General features: G+C 40.6%; 1 protein-coding gene across 2 annotated transcripts in view; it reads left to right on the forward strand.

The window, feature by feature from the left end:
• LOC126338779 (uncharacterized) overlaps positions 1-23,882 on the forward strand; it is a 224,180-nt gene that overhangs the window by 161,186 nt on the left and 39,112 nt on the right. The window contains exons 11-12 of one of the 2 annotated variants that reach the window (XM_050001582.1): positions 2,330-2,544; positions 6,111-6,449. In XM_050001582.1, the coding sequence (XP_049857539.1) occupies positions 2,330-2,488 (159 nt within the window). In that variant the 3' untranslated portion in view covers positions 2,489-2,544; positions 6,111-6,449. Of the gene's footprint in view, positions 1-2,329; positions 2,545-6,110; positions 6,450-23,882 lie in introns of those variants that run through there. The other variant, XM_050001583.1, reaches the window with a different exon arrangement.

Raw genomic sequence — 23,882 nt, forward strand, 5'->3', positions numbered from 1 at the left:
TATTTTGCTCTCCAAATAGCAATACTGCTTTACTACTTTAAGTGTCTCAATTCCTAATCCAATTCCCTCAGCGCCACCCAATTTAATTCGACTACATTCCATTATCCTTGTTTTGATTTTCTTGATGTTCATCTTATATCCTCCTTTCAAGACACTGTCCATTCCGTTCAGCTGCTCTTGCAAGTTCTTTGCTATCTCTGACACAATTACAATGTCATCGGCAAACCTCAATGTTTTTATTTCTTCTCCATGTATTTTAATGACTACTCAGAACTTTTCTTTTCTTTCCTTTACTTCTTGCTCAGTATACAGATTGAATAGCATCGGGGAGAGGCTACAACCCTGTCTCACTCCCTTCCCAAACACTGCTTCCCTTTCATGTCCCTCGACTCTTATAACTGCCATCTGGTTTCTGTACAGATTGTAAATAGCCTTTTGCTCCCTGTATTTTACCCCTGCCACCTTTAGAATTTGAAAGAGAGTATTCCAGTCAACATTGTCAAAAGCTTTCTCTAAGTCTACAAATGCTAGAAACGTAGGTTTGCCTTTCCTTAACCTTTCTTCTTAGATATGTCGTAGGGTCAGTATTGCCTCAAGTGTTCCAACATTTCTACGGAATCCAAACTGATCTTCCCCGAGGTCGGCTTCTACCAGTTTTTCCATTCATCTGTAAAGAATTCGCGTTAGCATTTTGCAGCTGTGACTTATTAAACTGATAGTTCAGTAATTTTCTCAGCTGTCAACACCTGCTTTCTTTGGGATTCGAAGTATTATATTCTTCTTGAAGTCAGAGGGTATTTCGCCTGCCTCATACATCTTGCACACCAGATGGTAGAGTTTTGTCAGGACTGGTTCTCCCAAGGCTGTCAGTAGTTCTAATGGAATGTTGTCTATTCCCGGGGTCTTGTTTTGACTTAGATGTCTATAATGACAAATATTTACAATCTGATTTGTTTTTAAGATCAAAAAACAGTTCGTTAACAATTGGTTGGTTTTTGCTTGAGGTAATTTCTGCTTGGTTTCTTGCCTACATCAGAAAATGTCATCTGCTACCACTTCTTTGGCTTCTTAGTTCATTAGACACTGATAATGATAGCCTAATTTTCCGCTTTTCTCATATTAAATACGCAGAAGGCTGCAGATATAGACAGTCTGAACCATGGCAAACTGGTTGTCTTAGCAAACAGTATTAATGAAATTATTCAGCAAGGAGAGAAAAATGTAAAACAATTCTCTTTGAAGGAAACAGAGTGCGATTTCCATCTTTCTGGCACCCTAAAAGAACAGGTGGGAGGAAAGAGATTTTTCAACAATAAGGGTTCCACACACCAGTACTCGGATTGCTCAGTGGAAGCAGAAGTGACTAACACTAGCATGCAAAACATGATATTTTGTGAGTGTAGTGTACAAGTAAGAAGGCGGGTGTGTGCTGCCTTCTGTACAGACAGGAACAGTGAATACTTTACAACATGGTTTCTACCTTTGACTCACACCTTTACTCCAGCCGTTGTATACCACGAGTGGCAACACTAGGATAACCACCAAAATGGGCCACTGTTTCTACTTCTCTCACTAAAACAATTTAAATGCTTATAAAACTATTGATGTGACTTCTTAAGATCATACTCATCGTGTTTGCTTGTTGCCATCTGTATTGAAAACTAAAGCGGCCAAGTACACTCACCATACTTACCTAATATGAAAGTCAATGCTAAATTTTCTATGCATACCCTAAAGAACCCATTGTCAGTGTGTATTGCCCCAAACCCATCTTCTTACATGAATTGCGCTATAGAACAATGCCCTTGCTCATCTACTCAGCTATCAGTCGCTGTGATTGCAAAAATACACAAACTGGGCTTCGAAATAGCTCAAACACCAAAAAATTCTTCCATTTGAACCTTTCTATTTCCTGCCTTCAATGGCTCGAAGGGAAGCAAATTTCAAGGGCACAATAGTTATATGCCCTTTAAACAAGTATTTTGCAGAATTGGTAACAATATTTTTCTGAGGAAATAGAAAAGACAATGAATCTCAATGGATCAAAGGCATTATGTTAAAAGTATCTATTTTGTCATTGCATGAATATATTTTACAATGATTTTTTGCTGAACCTATCACTTCACCTAAATGTGAACGATAAAGTATGACTGTGGTATGTATGTACATTTGAATTAGTCCAATAAATAGCTGCATTTAAGAGTGGTTGCATGAAGAGCATACCACTGGATTTCTGCAAGAGACCTTATGTGTTAAGTATGCTGTGAGGAGCTAACGAGTAGAAAAATTGCTGTATGTCATCTCAGACGAGATGTGGTTTTGTTTGCAGGTCGAGTTCCTCGCTCCATGCAATTTCCCACCTCCACGGGGACCGCCCCAGTTGCGTACACGAGAGGTACAGTGTTACGGTCCAAACCCTTCATTACGTAAAAGTAGTGACAATAAGGGTAAGAAGAAAAAAGGCGAGAAAAAGGCCGCTGCTCTCTGACAACCTAGTGCCTTCTCTGCGTAACTGCTGGACGTACTCATCCTGTAAGCATCAAGGTAAGAGAGCAGCACTTTGTTGTCATATTTATCTGTTGACAATATTACACCTGAGCTCCCAACTCCACTACATGGACAATCAGCCCTGGAACATGTAACAGTATCATTTGTGTCAGTGCAGTTTTATGTTGCTTTCCTCTTCCAAGATCCTGAAAGGGAGCTGGATCCTCAATACCTTGCTTTCCATACAGGTGATGAGATGGGATATATTTCAGTAGACCATTGACTAGCTTTCGAATCAACGAGGCTCGTAACTCTAGTGTGAAAAAGAAATTGGGCGTGCAGTAACCTAGCCACAGAAACTGCTTAAGGTTACTAAAAAACATCTAGTACATGTAGCCTCTTTCGCGTATTTGTGTAATAAAGTGAAACATCTCTACAGTATTATTTCAACACTCTTAGTTGCAAATAGAAACAAATGATTACTTGTTTCGATAACTTAGTAGTCATCAATACCCTTAATACTTGTGCTCTAATCTTTTATTAAATTGTTCACCTCTACTTCCATGTTTGCACACTGTAAATAGTAATAGTTTACACCAGTGGTCATCGATACCCTTAATACTTGCATTTTAATCTTTTATCAAATTTTTTGCCTCGACTTCCATGTTTTTACACTGTAAATAGTAATAGTTTACACCCTATATATTAGGTACTCTACCAACAAATGGTAACAAAAATGTGTACCACTTTGTTTTTGTATAATATGTTGCAAAATGTAATGTATAAAAAGCATTATTTAAGTAGGTGATGGACCATCAAGATGTACAGGAAGGGCCATGGGAAGTAGTTCATTTTCATTTGCTTATGAGAGGGTTAGTGAACATTTATACCAATATAGATGATAGATGCCTGTTGTCCATTCATTGCCATCACCAAAAACCCAAACACAAGTTTAAAGTACATCACACAAATGGCTGCCCTCACTGGCGATACATTGCAGAAGATGTTCACAGACGTTCCTTTCACATTCTCAATCATTTCTTGAGGAATGGTCTCTATGTCTTCCAGGATTGCGGCTTTCATCTCTTTGGTATCGCTGAGTCACCATGAAAGTACTTTGGTCTTGAGATGATCCCACAGAGAATCAGAGACTAAAAGACCACGTGATCTCACCAGCCATAGGATATTACAAGGTCGTGAGACAAATTGATGTGGAAAGCAGCATCTCAGATTTGTCATTGAACTAGGGAACTTATATGCTGTAACCGCCAGATTACTGAAATTTTGATATAGGCAGCAATGTCACTGCAAAGGTGGAAGGAAAAAATTGTTAATCAGGGCAGCATAGCACCTGATATTGACACTCACAGGCCGATTGTTGTTTTCTGCAAAAAAAATATGGCCATTGATTCCAGTGCATGGTCAACACTAGACAATAAAATTTGGGCTATCATAGGCTATTTTATGAATGAGTTATGAGTTAATGTCCAAGTAATATTGGAAGTTTTGTTTATCGACTACTCATTCAGATGAAATTTTGGCTCGTCAGATACACTCATGCTCAAAATTAAGGATAATGCTGATACATGGTGAAAAAATACTCTAGTGGCTGGTTTGTGGATTTAAATCACCATGGCATATGACCATGCGGTGTATTTGATCTGTGGTCATCGCATGGTGGTGCTGGCAGCACATACACAGAGGTGTGTTGGTGCACTTTAGAGTATGGTGCAGCGAGTGAGTGTGCAGACATTTTCAGACATGCTAATGGTGACTGTGTGTTGAAAATGGCTCAAGGAACACATATTGATGACGTTATGAGGGTAGAATACTAAGGCAACTGGAGGCTAGTCAAACACAGCAGGTCATAGCACGGGCCCTGTGTGTGCAACAGAGTGTGATCTCAAGATTATGGCAACGATTCCAGCAGACAGGAAACATGTCTAGGCGCTACAGTACTGGACGTCCACAGTGTACAACACCACAAGAAGACTGATATCTCACTATCAGTGCTCGCAGATGGCCATGGAGTCCTGCAGGTAGCCTTGCTTGGGACCTTACCACAGCCACTGGAACAGTTTTCGCCAGACACACAGTCTACAGATGACTGAACAGATATGGTTTATTCATGCAGATATCTGCCAGGTTCATTCCACTGACCCCTGGACACAGGAAAGCCCGTAAAGCCTCGTGTCAAGAACACAGTACATGGCCATGTTCACAGATTAGTGCAAGTACAGTCTGAACAGTGATTCTCGCCGGGTTTTCATCTGGCGTGAACCGGGAACCAGATACCAACCCCTTAATGTAGTTGAAAGGAACCTGTATGGAGGTCATGGTTTGATGGTGTGGCGTGGGATTATGATTGGCGCATGTACACCCTATCATGTCTTTGGCAGAGGAACTGTAACAGGTCAGGTGTATCGGAATGTCATTTTGCACCAATATGTCCACATTTTCAGGGGTGTAGTGGGTTCCACCTTCCTCCTGATGGATGATAACACATCGCCCCACCGGGCTGCCATCATGGAGGAGTACCTTGAAACAGAAAGTATCAGGCGAATGGAGTGGCCTGCCTGCTCTCCAGACCTAAATCCCACCGAGCACGTCTGGGGTGCTCTCGGTCGATGTATCACTGCACATCTTCAAACCTCTAGGACACTTCAGGAGCTCCGACAGGCACTGGTGCAAGAGTGGGAGGCTACACCCCAGCAGCTGCTCGACCACCTGATCCAGAGTATGCCAACCCATTGTGCGGCCTGTGTGCATGTGCATGGTGATTATATCCCATATTGATGTCGGGGTACAAGTGCAGGAAACAGAATCATTTTGTAACATGTGTTTCGGGGTGGTTTTCTCAACTTATCAACAATACCGTGGACTTACAGATCTATGTCATGTGTGTTCCCTATGTGCCTATGCTATTAGCACCAGTTTTGTGTAGTGTCACGTTGTGTGGCACTACATTCTGCAATTATCCTTAATTTATGAGGATGAGTGTAGAACAAAATATGTGACTCTTCAAGCTTTCCTTTAGGATATGTTGTAAATAGTCTTCACAGGTGTGCCACTGGATCTTGTTGTGCAAATTCAACAATATTTCCTTGGAGCAGCTTTCTAGCATACTCAAATGACCTCTGCCGGAAATCACAGAGTGGCTCTCCTACGCATGCGCTGTATGCTATATTTACTAACAATGCGGCCTGAGGACTGCATAACTTGCACTTCCTTTTTAACCTTTCTCAACCCACTACCTCTCTCTCTCTCTCTTTCTCTCTCTCTCTCTCTCTCTCCCTCCTTCAGCTAGTTCCAAAAGCCATATAGTGTGTCATGTTTACATTTTTCTGTCATCAGTACTATACATTTTTCTTCCTTGTTTTAAATACTGACCACCAATTCAATCTCATAATTTATTAATTTTCTCAATTAAATTTTGCTTTGACACACTTTGGACTGTTAGGTATTTTTAAAATAGAACGAAATTTCTTTAGCAGTATTGGCAATGAAAGATATATTTCATGGTTTAATTAGCTTATAGTACAACTCGAAATATAATATGATTTATTTTCACTGTGTGATAACCAATTTATATTATGACACTCCATCTGCAATTTACTTTACAGGAAAAATGCAGAAGAAGCAATACATTGTTGATTGTTATTCTCATTTACAAACATCATTTGAGACCAGAAGGATTTGGTGTGTTTTTATTATGACATTCCATCTACAATTTACTTTACATAAAGAATGCAGAAGAAACAGTGCACTGTTGATTGTCATTCTCATTTACAGTCATTGTTTGAGACCAGAAGGCTTTGGTTTGTATGAACAGAACCCAGCTTCAGTTATAATGCCTTTCTGACCACATGTAAATTACTTATTTAGATCTTTGTATGACAACATGTTTTTATTATGTTAATAAAGACACCTGCAAAAGCCGGTTCATTCTAATGTACATCAAATTTTTGCAGTTTGTAATTTCGCAATTATTTCAAGAAAATCTCCATATTTGCATCACAGTTATTTTGTGATTCCGCACCTGAACAGATATATTTTAATTTCTTAATATATTAACTTGCTCTTCACTTCACACAAAACTCACTGTGGTCAACATACCACATCCGATATGTTTCATTTGCTTAAACAATTCAGTATTACATTTGAGATGATTAGTATTATCACTTCACACATAAAATGCTGTATCTATTAGTTTCCATTAGCATGATGCATTAAATAATACATATTGTACAACATAGATGCAATGTTGTTCTCTTTGCTCTGCTTGATACTTAGAGGTGTGTGTGTATGTGTGTGTGTGTGTGTGTGTGTGTGTGTGTGTGTGTGTGGTGTAAAAACTGTCTGAAAAGTGCTCATTTAATTTTGGAATAGATTTAAATGAGAGACTGTGTTCTGAGCTCAAAGATGTCATGCCATACCCTACGGTCACCTACATTCACAAAGCTAAATAATTGTATTAAATTTATATATAAATATATTAAATATTTTAGAAATGTGGCTGTTAGGTGACGACTTTAATGTTGAAATTAGTTGCAGAATAATTTATTTGCTTTTCGTATTTCATATAGTATCTTCCATGGTGAAATTTAGTACATATTCCTTCTTTTAATGTTGTGTTTTCAACCTTCTGTCAAATTTGCTGAGAGTATGTTTCAAATATGGATGTGATTTTTCTTTGAGGTCCCTGGCACTCTGGGCAGCCTAGGTACAACTGCCAGTTCAACACTGACAGCTCATAAGTGACCACCCACAGGCAGCCAAGGATTCTAGATGACAGCAGCCATTACAACTTAGGCAACTGCATAGCAGCCAACTGGCTGCACATAGTGACAACAAGACAAAAGCAAATGTGCTGTGGCTGCCTGTCTCCACAACTTGTCATAGCAGCCATGTATATTTTGCCTTCCAGATGGATATTAGTGATAACTTTCAACACATGGAGCACAAATCTGATATTTATAATACTTAGCAGAGATGTTCATCATATATACAGATACTATATGATAAAACTTTCATTTCATTCAGAAATGGTGTCCATGTTCAACATTAGTATGAGCTGTGACCTCCAAGGTCATGAATACACCCACATATTTGTTGTGGCAAGGAAGCATACAGTATCTCTGAATGTAATCTTGAGGACTATCTTACTGTGCCTGAAACACATCTTATGTCACTTGATGGCTGGAGACTAGTATGAAAGTATATTTTTGCCATCACACACCAGATGTGTTTTACATATGACAAATCAGGAGAACCTGGCAAGTCAGTCAAGGAACCACACATTCCTAAGTTGTTTGTGGTATGAACTACATGTATGGGTCATGAGAATTTCTGCTTCCTGTGTCCATTCACCATGTCATCTACAGACATGTCAACCTTAATCTAACTTCCACACAACAAAGGTGAGACCCAGTGTTGAGCATCACAGAATGACATTCGATGTACTATTTGACTCTGGCTCTGCATCAGGCAGGTCTCTGTTGTTTGTGGTACACATGGTAACTCAAGGCATTTATACAGCTCCTAGTAAGCTATTCTTGGAAATTTGTGGTGACGCATTGCCTGTAACCTTTGCTTGAATTTTGAATGTTATCATACATCTGTTCATCAGAGTCAGTTATACAATTCTAAAATATTCTCATGGTATAGTCCTTCTGGAAGGATCCATGCTGACTCTTCTTGCCACATTATTGTCCTGAGTTCACCTCATCACCACCCACTCTGCACTCATTGCACTACAGCCAAATGTATGCATGATATTTTGATGTTCCCATGTCCCTCTTGTCAATGATTCAACCTTTCTCAAAATCAAAAAGATATTGATAAGAGTTATATAAGCACACATCTGAGTATTTCTACCAATAATTAAGTGTTTTATTTTTCACAATAGGTTATTGCTAACCCTGTATAAATTGCCTAGGTCAAGACAATCAGTAGTTACAGATTAATTTGTCATTAGTTAATGTTCTTCCTTCATAAGAATGCATTAACTTTTTTGATAAATTCTTCTGTAGTTAAAAAAAAAACATACACAGTAGTTTTGAAGAGCTTTGAAATAAGTTTTAAGTATGACCTCTGAGTATTGCCCCAGAAGTACTTGGTGTATTGCATGTCTACTGCTTTTTGTTTTTTACAAGACAAACACTCGTAACACTTTCCGAGTTCATCTCAACATGCTGGTTTCAGACACATGGTCACAACTGGCTGTCAGCTGGCTACTTGGAACTGGCTGCTCAAAATTTCAGTTTATGCAACCTGGCAGTGCCAACTGGGCTGCCAAAACACTATGGGTCCCCATGCATTAGATAGCCCAGCTTTCAGAAACAAAAATTTTAGCAGCAGCTTCTAAGCAGCCAACTGATGACCTGTCACGACAATGAGTGAAAAGCAAGTGGTATGAGATGGACGTGGAAGGTATTATAATTGTTTACCTTCAACCACATAAAAAATTCAAAGTAAAAGAAGACGATAACTTCATCCTCTACTTTAAGAACAGCACTCAGAGTCAGTGAAGTATAGATGGAATTGTCATAGATGAGATTTTTGGTTTATTTGAAAAGTTAATGCATTCTTATGAAAGATGGATTTTAACCAACAAAACACAAAATATAAAAAATCTATAACTAATGATTGTCTTGAGGGAGGCAGTTTATACAGGGTGAGCAAAATAAAACAACCCAATTTACATTATCTATGCATGACACAAATAATGTAAAGTTGGGCAGCCTATTTCAAGGCAGATGAAAGATTTTTCTGGCCCAGTTTTTTCACTGCCTAATGTATGTCCAACAATATTTGAAATTGATTTATTAAAAGAATGTTGTAATATACAAAATTAAGTGCAAGAAAGAATGGCTATAGATTCAAAGACACCGTATGTGTCACGCAATCCGACAAGTAGAGGTGGGCAGTGCACAGGATTTTGTAGGGATTTATTTTATGAATGAATGAAATTTCTCCTGAATTTTCATCTGGATGACAAAATTGTTTGGTTGCTACGACAAGTATGTGGAGACTATGAGGCAGCTACAAAACATTTGCTTGTTTACCCCACATCCCCTGTCAGTGTCACTCGGCTGCCACAGTTGGGCTGTCTGGTGTGGAGGGTCTCTAGTTGTCCCAGTCTTATCTACTCTGTTGGAAAACAAGAAAACAGTACCAATGGTGCTTTCTCAAACTTCAAGAAAACAATTTGTTCCATTACCCTCTGTCAGTACTCTATTTATGAATGTATGAAACAAGAATAAACTATAACACTAAATGCAGTATGGTTTTTCTCTGTGGGTAATCAACTTGACATTAACACAAAAAAATACTTTTGAAAATTACAGTGGTAGCTAATTTTAATAATGATGAGATTAATTTCTTTATAAATAATTTTCACTCTAAATAGCCAGATGGCCAAGTTGTGTGGGATGGCTGATCAGAGCTATTTCATTCTGTGCGACAATAATGTAACTTTTAGTCTTTTTTCCTCATCATGGTTATTTACTTAGGATTAAGTTCATTCATATAACCAGATTGGACTGCTATTTTCAAGTTGTAGGCATATTTTGGAGGAAGTAGTGTCAATATAAAAGCCTATGAATCTTTATTTAAAGGACAAGCTGTCACTAGTGTCCTGTAATTGCTGCCATTGTCTTTTTTTTTTTTTTTTTTTTTTTTTTTTTTTTTTTTTTTTTTTTTTTTTTTCTGCAGTATTGACAGTTCTGGTTACACAATCTCCAGTGTCAATGGTTGGGGTTCAAACACTGTTTCTACTTTAAGTTGATCCATATATTCAGCTTTGTCTTTCTGGTAGTCTGACAATGGCTTTGGTTGCTTATTCTCGTTACTTCATAATGGTTTCTAAGTGTCCCCAATGATGGAGGAAAAAGATAAACCCATAATCTTAAAAAGCAATTAGTTCAGAACCGCCAGTCTGTCAGTATGATAACTCCAACTTGCATAATCTACTGATACATTGTTTACATGATGTCCAGGATATCCTACAGCAACTTCAGCACTGGTTTTTTAGCACGTTTACATTGTATTCCAGTGGTTGTTTTCATCCACTCTTTCCGTACCTTTCTCCAAGCAGCTTACATTCAAAGAAAATGTGGGATATCAAGTGTAATTTTTTCAGAGTTACAATTCCAAATAATGCCTTTGGTCCCATCTGATGTATTGAGACAGGCAGGCAGGGAATTATTGTAACAGATTGCCCAAATTCTCCAAATGTTGATTCTATATGGCTGGGAGAGTGGTGTGCTGACCACATGCCCCTCCATATCCATATCCAGTGAAACATATGAACTGAGGATGACATGGCAGTCGGTCAGTACCATTGGGCCTTCATGTCCTGCTCAGGAGGAATTTAGTTTAGTTAAATGTTGATTCTGCATGACTAATAGGCCACGTTTTCTCTTACCATGCTTTGGGTAATTTTTGAATAGCCAAGTTACAACAACATGTTTAGGATTTGATGAACTTTGGTTTTAAAAGAAAGGAGAATATATATAAAACAACAATGGGTGGTTAACTGGGATAATTTGAACATTACTTTATTCAGGATGTACTATGTTAATGCTACAAAATAATAAGAAACAACTTTTCAAAGAAGTATAGCATGTTTAAATATGTACTGCAGAAAAAAACATACCGATCAATATAATACCATAATTTTCTCCTGATGTATGAATCTTTCTGTAGCAATAAATAAAGTTGAAAATTTGAGTTCACAAACAAGTATTCTGATAACTTTGGACCAATAACTCCCAGGTAGCAAACATTAGCAGTGGTGATTGTGCACCAACTAAAAGTGAATAGCACTGAAGCACAACTTCAAATTTTGAAAACTGTGTGCAGCGCCAGTTTAAGGCATAAGCAACAAAAGCCATATGGGGTGGCAACCTGAGAGTGGTGCCATAGGTCAGAACGGTGCATGGCAGATAACTTCCAAGGCCAGCACGGCATCAGAGCTGCACACGGCCGCTGAGAAGCGAAGCCAAGGCTGCTACAACTGTCAAATGCCACATGCAGGATGCATGTGCACTGTGCAGAAAGCACAACACAATGCTGCACAAAAACTTTTGGATTGGAGTAGAGAGTTATGGGATTCAGAATGAGCACTGATGAATATAAATGTCACAAAAAGGATATACATTAGTGAATAAAGGGGAATAGATATGCATAATTGATTTGGTTTATTCAATGATGACCTGCAAAATAGAATTCAGATTTGCGTAACTTCACGCTATATGCATGGTTACAGTGGGTTCTGGTTAAAATTACATAAACATATGTAAATATACATAAACATAGTAAAAAGGTACACAAGTATCTTATTAAATTGCTGCATATGCTATATCAATAAGTAAACAAGTTTAAAAGCCTCTTTGGGCTGACCATCTAAGTGTAATATTGTTTTCATCGTGAGAAGAAATTTCTCATGCATCAATATATTTGCTAAACACCATAAAGTGAAATTGACAAAGAAAAATGACACCAGTTTTATGCAGATGTGGCATAGATTGTGTCGTTGGATGTCAACACTGTTGCTAATGAGAGGAGAACAACAAAACGAGAATCTAGAGATTTCCATAGTGGAAACAGAAAGCATAAGGATTAGAAAATACTAATTTGAGCATAATTTCTGAAGGACTTTTCCTTTATGGAGGTATAGTGTGCGCCGCATCATTGACATGACGGCATCGCCTAAAAAGTTTTACTGTGCGTCCAAATTCACCCCGTCCTTACCCTCTGAACATTTTGCGACTAAACTCGCCGTCTCTATAAATCCATAGTGGTGGCCTCATTGGGCCCAGCCAGTTGCTGAAAACTCCATCTATCCTTGGTTATATCGCAGTGTCCTGAGACACGTCATACAATTAAGTGCTACTACTTCAGTAGTCGGTACTCCTTCAGAAAATACAATGGAAAAACAGTGTCAAAGAAGGCTCAAGTTTTGAACAGAGATTTCCACTAGCTGGCAGTTTAGCTGCAGGCTAGACAGGGTTCAGTCTGATGGTGCCTGATCAGCTGTTGTCAGGGAGCACGGAACACTGTCCTCTTGGACCCTTCCTCGACATGAAAGATTAAAGTCTAACTGTGTTAGTACACATGGGTTGAATAATTTTGTGTTAGGATACACCTGGATAATAAACTTGCAAAGGCATTGTTCTGTTGAAAGTTGACAGATGAAAGCAGGAAGGATGGACTACGCTGCGAAATTAAAAATTGAAGAACGGCACAGATGGCTAGGGTTCCACATGATCACCATTCGCGTCATGTAAGGTACGTGCCCCTGCGGGTATGGTTCTCTTGTCCATCCAGTAGACTAGTTATAATGCCAAAGCTTGCTCTCTGTTTACATTACCTATCATGGGGGTAGGCATGTGGTATGTCCCTCCGGATAAACATTCAAATACAAATGAAATAAAACATGGTTATCTCTTAAATTACCCTTCCAAAATAATTTCTTACATAGGGCATAATTTTTACTAAACACTCAAATAATTAGCAATACTTGGGAACTTATTCTAGCATACTTGAAATCCCACAAAAATAATAATCCTCATCATTCTAGTAACACAGTGACACATGGAAACACTAGGTTGATGCAAATACTAAATTACTGGTGCTGGTAAAACTTCAGTAAAATTCTCTACACATTTGATTATAGCATAAATGAGACATGGACAAAATGAACAATAGTAAAAATATTGCATCAATTGGGCACAAGTAATTAGACATAAGTAATTGGCAACTCATCATAGAGATACAAGCAGTGGCAAAACCGCAACAAAAGCAAAAGTTCAAAATATTATTTCCTTTATACAATACTCCCTTATTATACAGTTACATTTCATTGCAAAATAAGTGTAAGTATCCTCTGTTATTTCCTTATGCTCTTGTTTATACTTCCATACAGATTGACATGGCTTTGATACATCTACCGACAGGAAAGCTGTTGTTGAGTTATGTCAACGTTATGAGTAATGCTGTGGAATAATGTAATGTTATGTTAATACTTCATTTAACAAGATTCTGATGAAAAGTGGTTTTATGTCTTCTTCAATGAACAGTCTACTGATTATTAAACATGTGATCCTGTGTTGATTTGTATTTGCAAATATTGGTGATTATCAGTCTCCCAATCAATCATTCAAGTGTATGATTGTTGTTCCTTTTGTTAATTCTCTCACCTACCTGATTCCGTATAATCATTATTGCCGGCTTGACAAAGCTAGTTGCATCTCAAAGACGTCAATATGACTTACCTGTCAGTGATTTTGTTTTTAATAAAATTAGAGTCCAGTTGTCATGTGTAAAGTGTTATAGGAAGGAAAGTAAGCTCCTTAGTACTGAAAAATGTACGTAAAGTTATTCAAAGTGTTCGTTATGTAATGGTTAAGAGTTTTGTGTTGAGATTCAGTGCAGCTTGAGGCGCTAAGGTGCGATATGTGTCGCGCTCGTGAGATTGTAAGTTGCTGACAGCACAGCTGACAGTACGGCTGTGTCCGGTTTCAACTGGCTAGGTGGTAATACTGGCATTCATGTTCTTGCTACACGTGGAGTTTAGTTCCTCGGTACAGTCACAAAATTTCCTTCCAGAGTTAGCTTATGTTGTTCATGACAGTTATTCATGGAGGATGTTTTCAAGGAACTCAGATAAATCAATTGTTCACATTCACAAAATTATCATGACTCATTTATTCATTTGATACCCTGTTCTAAGATTTTGTAACTGGTAGGTTTTATGCTTCTAAATAAACTGTATTTTGTGATGGCATTCCAAACCCAACTCCTTGGCTAACACGTTTCCCACACAGCAGACATTTACAGGACAAATATCACTGCAAGGTCCAGCTTCCTTGATGCCATATAGATCCATTTATTAACCGTGGTGGTAATATAACATAGCCGGAGATCAATCTGAAATTCCAGCGTTTTCTGATCCTGATGGTTTAGACAATGCACACAAGGAAAAACTTCTTCTCTCTCACAATTTTGTTCCTTACTGAAAGCTGAACTAGGCAACACAAATAGGTTCCCATCTTTAGATAAGACTAGTAAAATCTGTAGGACAATATTAAGCTGGTGAATTTATTTCTATAACTATCCCTTTAGGTTTGCTGTTTGAAATGCAACGTATGAATGTACGAAGGTGTAGCATGGCTGAGGTACGTAGCCTGCAGGGCAATGAGAGGGTGGTGAGGAGGGTCAAGGGGAAAGGTGCAGATGCTGCCCACACCAACGGCTGAGATGGGACCAGGGGCAGAAGGGAGGAAAAGGAAGGGGGATGCACTGCCAGCTGGCAGGGAGGAGGGGAACTCACCACATTTGAACAGCTGTAGACAACAGCAGCGGTATTAACATGAGTCCTTCTGTAGCATTTAATATAAAGAAATACGTGATACCATATAAAACTTACCTTGTTGTCTGTTCAACATTGCATTATGAAAACAATAAATTAGCACTTGAGGAAGACTCCTTTTACTTTAGAGTAACGTATTTGTTGTTTAACTAGGAAATACATGTTCTTGTTATTATTGTTGTGTGATCATTTAGCAAAAACATACATGTAATGGAGCGTATTTCAAATGGCGGGTAGATGGCAGCATGTAATCACTGATCTACTGGCAGTTATGAAGGCATGTTACTATCTTTTTTTTTATGGTAAAGTTTTAACTGCTGTGTTTGCGCACTATCCGCTAAATCAACAGGTGAAGTCGAATCCCTTTGACATATACAAGATTAACTGATTCTTATCTCTGCGTGTTCTTTTAACAAGGACAATTTCCCCCTTAATTCCATGATTAAGGAATATTTGTGTTTTTATTTCTCAACTGCTATGATAACATTACTGGAGATGTTAAATGACACAAGTCAAAATTATTACAAAACTTCAATCACTTCCATTAACATGTGATATCATAAATTCTATTACCAAGGGTTGCCAATTCTTATGTCTACTTATAACTAACATGCACAACTTAAATGAATATGTAGCAATGATGGCAGCTTCCTATCACTTAATTCTCTTACTTCACTCAAGACTTTTCCAGTCAATTACATGTCATGTTGGATCTAGCGGCAGTGCTGCGCATTTGGTGAGAAAATAGTGACTTTGTGGGGCAAACCTTATTGGTATGGCCAACAGTCTGGCTACATTGACCAATAGATCATCTGGCCAGGCACACATGTGACCCACATCATGAATATTCTGTAGAAACATGGCCACATTTTCGCGGGTCTTCCCAGAGAAGGTGGGAATGAAATCAGCCGCAGGAAAATTTCTCACAGTCACTATTTAGCAACAATTGTGGCATTTGCATTAGAGACAGGATTAGTGTTAATTGCCACTGTTTGGGCTTCCAGCATCTGTTTCAAGAAGCAGTTTTGTTCAAGTACCTCCTGATTTTGTGCAAACAATTGGTGCATTTGTGCATTTATGGCTTCGAGTGGGCCTTGCGACACTGTTGCCTCTGCGGGAGTACCCTGTTCCATCGCTCGTGTACCCATTGGCATGTTTACAAATTTAAGGAATGCTTCTGACCAAAAAATAATAATTTTTACAAAAAAGGACGGCCACAAAGTTGCCTAATCCAGCAGTGGACAATTGACAAAGTAAATGTTGGAAGCATCGTGGCAACTTACATAGTAGTGGAGTCAGTGCGACGCAACGGTGGCGGCAACGACGTGGTGGAATGGCGGCGGCAGGTGACGTGGTGGAGTGGTGGCGGCTGACGGTGCTGGTTTGGCTGGTTCGCGATGGTGGCAAACCCCAGGCGCGTCAGTGACAGCAGCGGGTGACGGTGGATGGTGTGGCGGCAGCTGGCACAGCAATTGATGACAGCGGCCCAGCCAGTGGCATAGCGCAGCCCCCTCGAACTCTGGCAATGGGCAGCGCGGCGGTGTCTGGCTCATGTGGCTCACTAGCGTGGGCTGCCTCACTGCAGCGCATGCCCTGTGCATGTTTACTGTCGCGGCCATGGCCTGCATGGAGCAAATGTGGAGACCGGTTGGCGCATTCCATGTGCAAAGTGCACGGCGTCTTGCTGGAAAGAATTTAGTGTAGCGACAAAGTCACTACAGGAACAGATCCACACTTCGGACACCAGTTGTACAGGATGGGCATATCAGAAGGTGGTGGGAATTATGGAATGATTAGGATAATATTCAGACAAAGGCAATTTATTGGTGAAAGCATGTTAAAAAGTGGGTCACATAGCCAGGCCTAGGGAGGTGAGGGTGAGCCAGAGCATAGAGTTTGGCGAAACATAGTTTGTGAAGCTAATGAAAGTTGGTGTCAGCCAATCAGGCCAGTCTGAGTGGCATGCCAGCTGCGAAAACTAAGTCCTCAGTGTCGCAGCACCGGGAGATGTTCACTGCTACAGGGTGCGCGTCCAAGAAAGCAAGAGGGTGGGCCCGGCGATGGGTGGCCAGGTATATTCGACCCACCACACAGCTTCCTCCACCCTGATTGGTCAGGACTGAGAAACCCATGGGGGCAGCAATGGAACTTTCCAGAGAGCAGCTTGCTAAGCAATGCCTGGGGTGGCGTTACCTCTTAGGCACATGAGGGAGGTGCATGATCAAGGTGCCCTTCCTCAGTGCTGACTTCCTGTTACTAGACCGTGGGATGAAAGAATTTACAGGCAGCTAACACTGCTGGCAGTGGCTTGGCCATAATGGAAAAATGGCATTACTATTCGAAAGCTCATATAATAAAGTAAAATCCCCTACAGTCTGGCTCATTCTTTACAGCATGAACTTGAATGATGTCTGGATTCTGGTGCTGAAGAATATCTGTATTAGTCTTCCACCATGGGGTGATAGCTACAGTGAATGACAGCAGTCGACAATCGTCGATAGCATTTGTGTGTTCAAAACATGTGACATCACATCACTGCATGGAAGCACGTGGAGGTGTAATTTTGCTGTAGTCAGTAGCAAGCAGGCTAGGGTGTGAATCAGACATTCAAAGAAGCTAAGATCCCCCTCAAAAATGTCCTCTGCAAATGAGGTTGAAACATTGGATTTCAAGGTGAAATTGATTCGACCACAGCATAATAGCCCAGAACATTTTATTAATTGTGAACCTAGTATAGCTAGTACAAAACCACTCGACGTGGGAATAGGTGTGGCTGCAGATAAAATTTTGGCATCAGAACTAGGTATGGCAAATTCGGATTTACAAATGGTAGCACTAAGGGTCAGTGTTAAACCATAATGTGTACATGGACATAATGTTGGATTATGGTGTACTGAACCAGAATTTCTTTATGAGTAATGACAGCAACAGAACAGCAGCTATATAAACAAAGAGGCCAAAAGCCAAAGGAAGGGTTGGTCCATTTGAAGATGTGCTGTGTATAATGCTCCAATGTTGAAGCTTGTGGTCTGAGTGCAGACATGATATCAAGCAGTATGTTATGAATAGATGTGTAGCGAAGATGGTGGCACATCCTAATTTAATTGACTTTGATTGTGGGATAGTAATCAGTGCAAGATGCATAGGCATTGCATATTGGCCATTACACAAGAATTCAGCTTTCCAAGGCTGATAGTGTCTAGGGTAGAATTTCAATATCAAAGAGATACTGTTTCCACATGCATTAACTGCCACAACAAATGACCATAAGTTTTTGATGAATGAACACCACACTGCATATGCAGAGCTTTAAGAGGTGATCAATGGAGTATGGTCCCAAGTTAAATTTTGGGTGTCAGAAACATCTTCCTATCAAGAACTTGTGGAGGCAAATACACTGGGTAGTCTTCAGCAGCTGATGATCAATTCATGTCCCCAAAAACTTGGTACAGGCCCATGAACATCTTTGCTAGTCTATGGAACAGTGCCGATGTGTAGCATGGGCTGATGAATCCTGATTTCGGTTGCCTCAAGCTGATGGGTTCATAAGAGTGTGAAATAAGGCCCGTGAATGTATCAATCCTACATGCCAATAAAGTTAAGTCCATTAAGGATGTGGATCACTTATGGTATGGGCTGTGTTCCCAGGGTTTAAATTAGGCCCCTTGGGTTACAGGGCCCATGACAGATGCATGGTACATGGACATTCTTCCAGGTCATCTACACATCATTCTGCTATTAGAGTACCCTTATGAGAGCCATTTTTCAACAGGGCAATGCAACATGTACCCTCTTTTCAGTTGCATATGGGTGTTCTCACTAATACTCTAGTGAATATCACAACCAAGATTTGGTTCCTCGATCAAGAGTATGCGTAATATATACTTGACGAACCCACCATCAACTCCAAAACAACTGTGGGTAGCACTTTTAAGATGCTTGGGTAAATATTTCTCAAGAACAGTTCCAGCACCTTCATGACTCTACATGTTGCTGCAGATATGACGGCTGGATGGAGGAGCGACTCATTCTTCTCGTGACTTTTCGGCCAATAAGGATAAAATTACAGACAGCAGTCCACAGGATTAGACATGAATAAAGGAAATGTACACATGATGACACCTGGAAAATTACCACATCAAAACACACCAGAAAATTGAGAAAATAATATTAATATGAAATAAACAAAAATGAAAAAAGTGTAAACCCAATACCATTCTGTGGCAGCAGTAAATACCACTGTGTTTTCAACATTTGTGAGGAAGAGGAAGCTTGAGGTATTTATGTTGAACCACATGGACAACAGATGGAGCATAATATGTGGTGTGCGCCCACAAATTAAGAAATTGTTAGAGCTGTAATCAAAGATAAAAGTTATGGACACAAAGACTCCGTAAAACAGTCTTCAATGACAACTTTAAAGCCGAAGTGAAAATACATACTTGTATTTAGACTTTCAGTAATGTAGGAAAAAAGAGAGATTGCTGCTTACTATAAAAAGGATGGCACTTTAAATTGCAGACAAGCACAATTAAAAGACACTTACATGTAAGCTTTAGGCCGCAGTCTTCACCATAAAAAGAAAGAGCAACACACACCATTCCTTCATACAAGTAGGCACATCTCACACACACCCGACTGCCAACTCCTACTTCTCCTTTTTAGGGAAGATATACAAACAAATATGCAGTTCAGCCCTAGGTACCCACATGGCACCCTCCTATACCAAACTGTTTATGGGCCATCTAGCCTCCCAAAATGCCATACCTCTACTTTGCTTCAGGTTCATTGATGATACACTGAAGAGCCAAAGAAAGTGGTACACCTGCCTAATATCATGTAGGGCCCCCACAAGAACACAGAAGTGCTGCAGCATGATGTGATATTGACTTGATTAATGCCTGAATTAGTGCTGGAGGGAATTGACACCATGAATCCTGCAGGGCTGTCCATAAATCCGTAAGAGTACGAAAGGATAAAGATCTCTTCTGAACAGCATATTGCCAGGCATCCCAGATATGCTCAATAATATTCATGTCTGGGGAGTTTGGTGGCCAGCGGAAGTGTTTAAACTCTGAGAATAGTTGCTGGAGCCACTCTGTAGCAATTCTGGATTTGTGGGATGTCGCAAGTCCGTCAGAATGCACATTGGACATGAATGGATGCAGGTGATCAGACAGGATGCTTACATATGTGTCACCTGTCAGAGTCATATCTAGACATACCAGGGGTCTCTTTATCACTCCAACAGCACATGCCCCACACCATTACAGAGCCTCCACCAGCCTGAACAGTCCCCTGCTGACATGCAGGGTCCTTGAATTCATGAGGTTGCCTCCATACCTATACACATCCATCTGCTCGATAGAATATAAAACATGACTTGTCCCACCAGGCAACATGTTTCCAGTCATCAACAGTCCAATGTCAGTGTTGATGGGGCCAGGTAGGGCATAAAGCTTTGTGTTGTGCAGTCATCTAGAGCACACAAGTGGGCCTCAGGCTCCAAAAGCCCATATCGATGAATGGTTCACAATCTGACACTTGATGGCGCAACACTGAAATCTGCAGCAATTTGCGCAAGGGTTGCAATTCTGTAATGTTGAATGATTCTCTTCAGTCTGCGTAGGTCCTGTTCTTGCAGAATCTTTTTCCAGCTGCAGCGATGTCAGAGATTTGATGTTTTATGGCATTCGTGATGTTCACAGTACACTCATGAAATGGTCATATGGGAAAATCCCCACTTCATCGCTACCTCTGATATGCCGTGTCCCATCACTCATAAACTGACTATAACACCATATTCAAACTCACTTAAATTTTGATAACCTGCCATTGTAGCAGCAGTAACCAATATAACAATTGCGTCAGACACTTGCTGTCCTATATAGACGTTGCCAACCGCAGCATCGTAATCTGCCTATTTACATCACTCTGTATTTGAAAATGCATGCCTATTACCAGTTTCTTTGGTGCTTCAGTGTATCCTCATGAGTTGGACTCAGGGTTAAGGCACCCTATATTTATATCAACATCTTCTCTGCCATCTGCTTCACCTGGTCCTCCTCAACCCAGCATACCACCTTCCTAGAAGTTGACGTCCTCCTCTCTGATGACTCCATCTGCACCTCTGTCCACATTAAACCCACCATCCACCAACAGTAACTGCATTTTGACACCTGTCATTCCTTTGTCACCAAAAATTCCTAACCATAGAGCCTGGCCATCCAGGTACAGTGTATCTGCAGTGACAAGGACTCCCTTGCCCAGCTTGCTGAGGGTATCACCTTCACAGGGAGGCACTATCCTACATATCTAATGCACAAACAGATCTCCTGTGCAGTTTTCTCTCTACTGCCCCCCCTCCTCCCCCTCTCCCCCCCCCCCCCAAATTCTCCCACCAAATCCCCAAAGAACCAGCTTAAAGGAGTTCCCTCTTCGTCACCCAACACCACCCTGGATTGGACCAACTGAAGAACATCCTTTGGCAGGGCTTTGATTACTATCATCGTGACCTGAAAAGTGGGACTTCCTTCCCAAGATCCTTCCCATCCCTCCCAAAATGGTTCAAAAAATGGCTCTGAGCACTATAGTCATCAGTCCCCTAGAACTTAGAACTATTTAAACCTAACTAACCTAAGGACATCACACAACACCCAGCCATCATTCCACACTCCTTGTGTAGTACAAAGAAAGATGATCATGACTGAATAATGTTAAGTAGAGAGTAAGTCACAGAACATATACTGTGTGCAGGTGTTTGTTTCTGTATGTGCAGGCATTACATGAGAGGATGTGGAATACAAGAAAATGACGTTTTGGCTTGACTGTCAAAAAGCAACCACACTCTCAAAGAATGAAAACAAAAGACAAGATGATTTCATGACAAATGAAATGTATTCTAATTTGGAATGTCATGCTGAGCCTTCAAGGTGTATGTAGTATGAAAAGTTGTGTTCTAGTCAAATTTGTGAGTCATACTAATGATCTATACACCCACTCAAGGAAATATATGTTCGTAAAAGGAAAGCAGTGGATGTTCTTTTTGTGGTATGAGTAGAAGTTATTTTCTTTTGCTCCAATCACATTGCCCTCAGGGGCTCAGCATTTGTTTGCTGGGTATGGGTTTGGTGATACCAGGGTTCCTGAGCTGGGGACTGTCACCATAAGCTCTCTCCTGTCACCATAAGCTCTGGGCATGATTCAGGCAACCACCATGCAGCACAGCAGTGGAACGTTGTGTGTCTCAGGGAATGCGGATCTTGGCTTGTCCGCCCAGGTTGCGAGGATGGAATAAACCTCTATACAAAACCCCTCAGTCTCAATGTGTGCTGCATGCTGATGAGATGCGTGGCTGTTGAGGTAGAACAGTCATTAGCGGGCAACCTCTGGGGAACCTGCCTCACCTCAGTTCTATAAGGATTACCCATGCACGCGGGGCTCTGTCTAGGTGGACTTCTAGTTCCCTAGCTGGGACCAAGATGGATCCTTTGAAATCTTCTTTGCCTCCTCCCAATGGAAAGAACACATGCTGGGAGTCAGAATGTGTTTTTAATTGTTAAAAGAAAAGAGGGCAGCTATGAGAAGTTTCACCTTTCTATATTCAGAAAGGACTCGAGGGCATTGCTGGCAGTTTGAAATCTTTTAAGCGATTGCATAATGGGACACTGTTGTTGGAAACTGCTGCTTCCCAACAAGCTAAGAATCTACAGAACGTGCAATCCCTTGGGGAATATGCCATTGAAACAGCTGCACACCACCTTGAACTACAGTAAAGGTGTTGTGACATGCAGGGATCTGGTGGTCATTCCCAAAGAGGAACTGAAAGATGAGTGGGATCCAGCAGGAATAGTTGACATGCAAAATATCATGAAGAGGGTGGATTGGGTTCTTGTTAAGCCTGACTGCTTTATCCTGACGTTTAATAGCACGAAGCTCCCTGAGCATATTAAGGCAGGTTTCCTTCACTTAAGTATGTGGCATTATGTACCCAACCCAATGTGGTGTTTCAAATGCCAGCACTTTAGGCATACTACTATTGGGTGTTGTGGAGAAGCTATTTGTGTCAAGTGCAGTCAGGCTGCCCATGACAGTGTCTATTGTTCATCTCCATCGAAGTGTGTAAATTGCTCTGGACCTCACCCCATCTGGAGTCAGGACTGCAGCATGTATCTGGAAGAATGGAAGAAACAGGAGCTTAAAACTATGAAGTTTATCCCCTATACTAAGGAAAAACAACTGTATACAGCCACCACTGTATACAGCTACCTCCTTCACTTCAGTTGTTAAACAGCACATGCAGAAAGCTGACGATGCAACACAAACGGAGGCTGCTAGTGTCGACACTAGTATCTGAGTGTGTCGCTGCACTTGTGCTGCTGCAGTTGTTCCTAAGCCTGTCCCTCCCCCAAGAACTTCAAAAAAAGAAGTGGTTGCTGACATTGTGGAGCTCCCTTCCCCTCCAAAGGTTCCGTCTGGTACATTGTCCAATGTTGCGACACCTTCAACCACAGTTGTGGCTGCAAAGTCTACCCAGGAGAAAAAAATCCAAGGCAAAATGTCCAACACTGGTGGAATCGGGCAGAAAACAGCCTGACAATATCGATATCATCCTCTCTGATGTCTCTCTCAATTCTTCTTTAGAGGCTATGGAGCTTGCTGTCAGACTGGGGCAACCATCTCGCTGAGCCTCCACACATTGTAGGCTCCCCTACCCATCAGAAAGTCAGGATGAAAGTACTACCCCCTCTGATAGATGGCTTCCATTATACAGTGGAACATGAATGGATTCAGGACGCACATGGAGGAACTGAAAGTCATAGCACAGCAATGCAGTCTGTGCTTGTGTTTGCAGGAAACACCTTTCAAAGCATCTGATGCCCCTGCACTTGCAGGGCTATACACTATATTGCAAGGATGACCTGACTGGGGAAAGAGCCAAAGGAGGGATTGCTGTGTTTGTCAATAATGGGTACCACTCCTCTGCTCTCCTCCGGATACTAACCTGCAAGCAGTTGCA

The sequence above is a fragment of the Schistocerca gregaria genome, chromosome 1 (genome assembly GCF_023897955.1).
Source record: "Schistocerca gregaria isolate iqSchGreg1 chromosome 1, iqSchGreg1.2, whole genome shotgun sequence".
Classification (NCBI taxonomy): domain Eukaryota; kingdom Metazoa; phylum Arthropoda; class Insecta; order Orthoptera; family Acrididae; genus Schistocerca; species Schistocerca gregaria.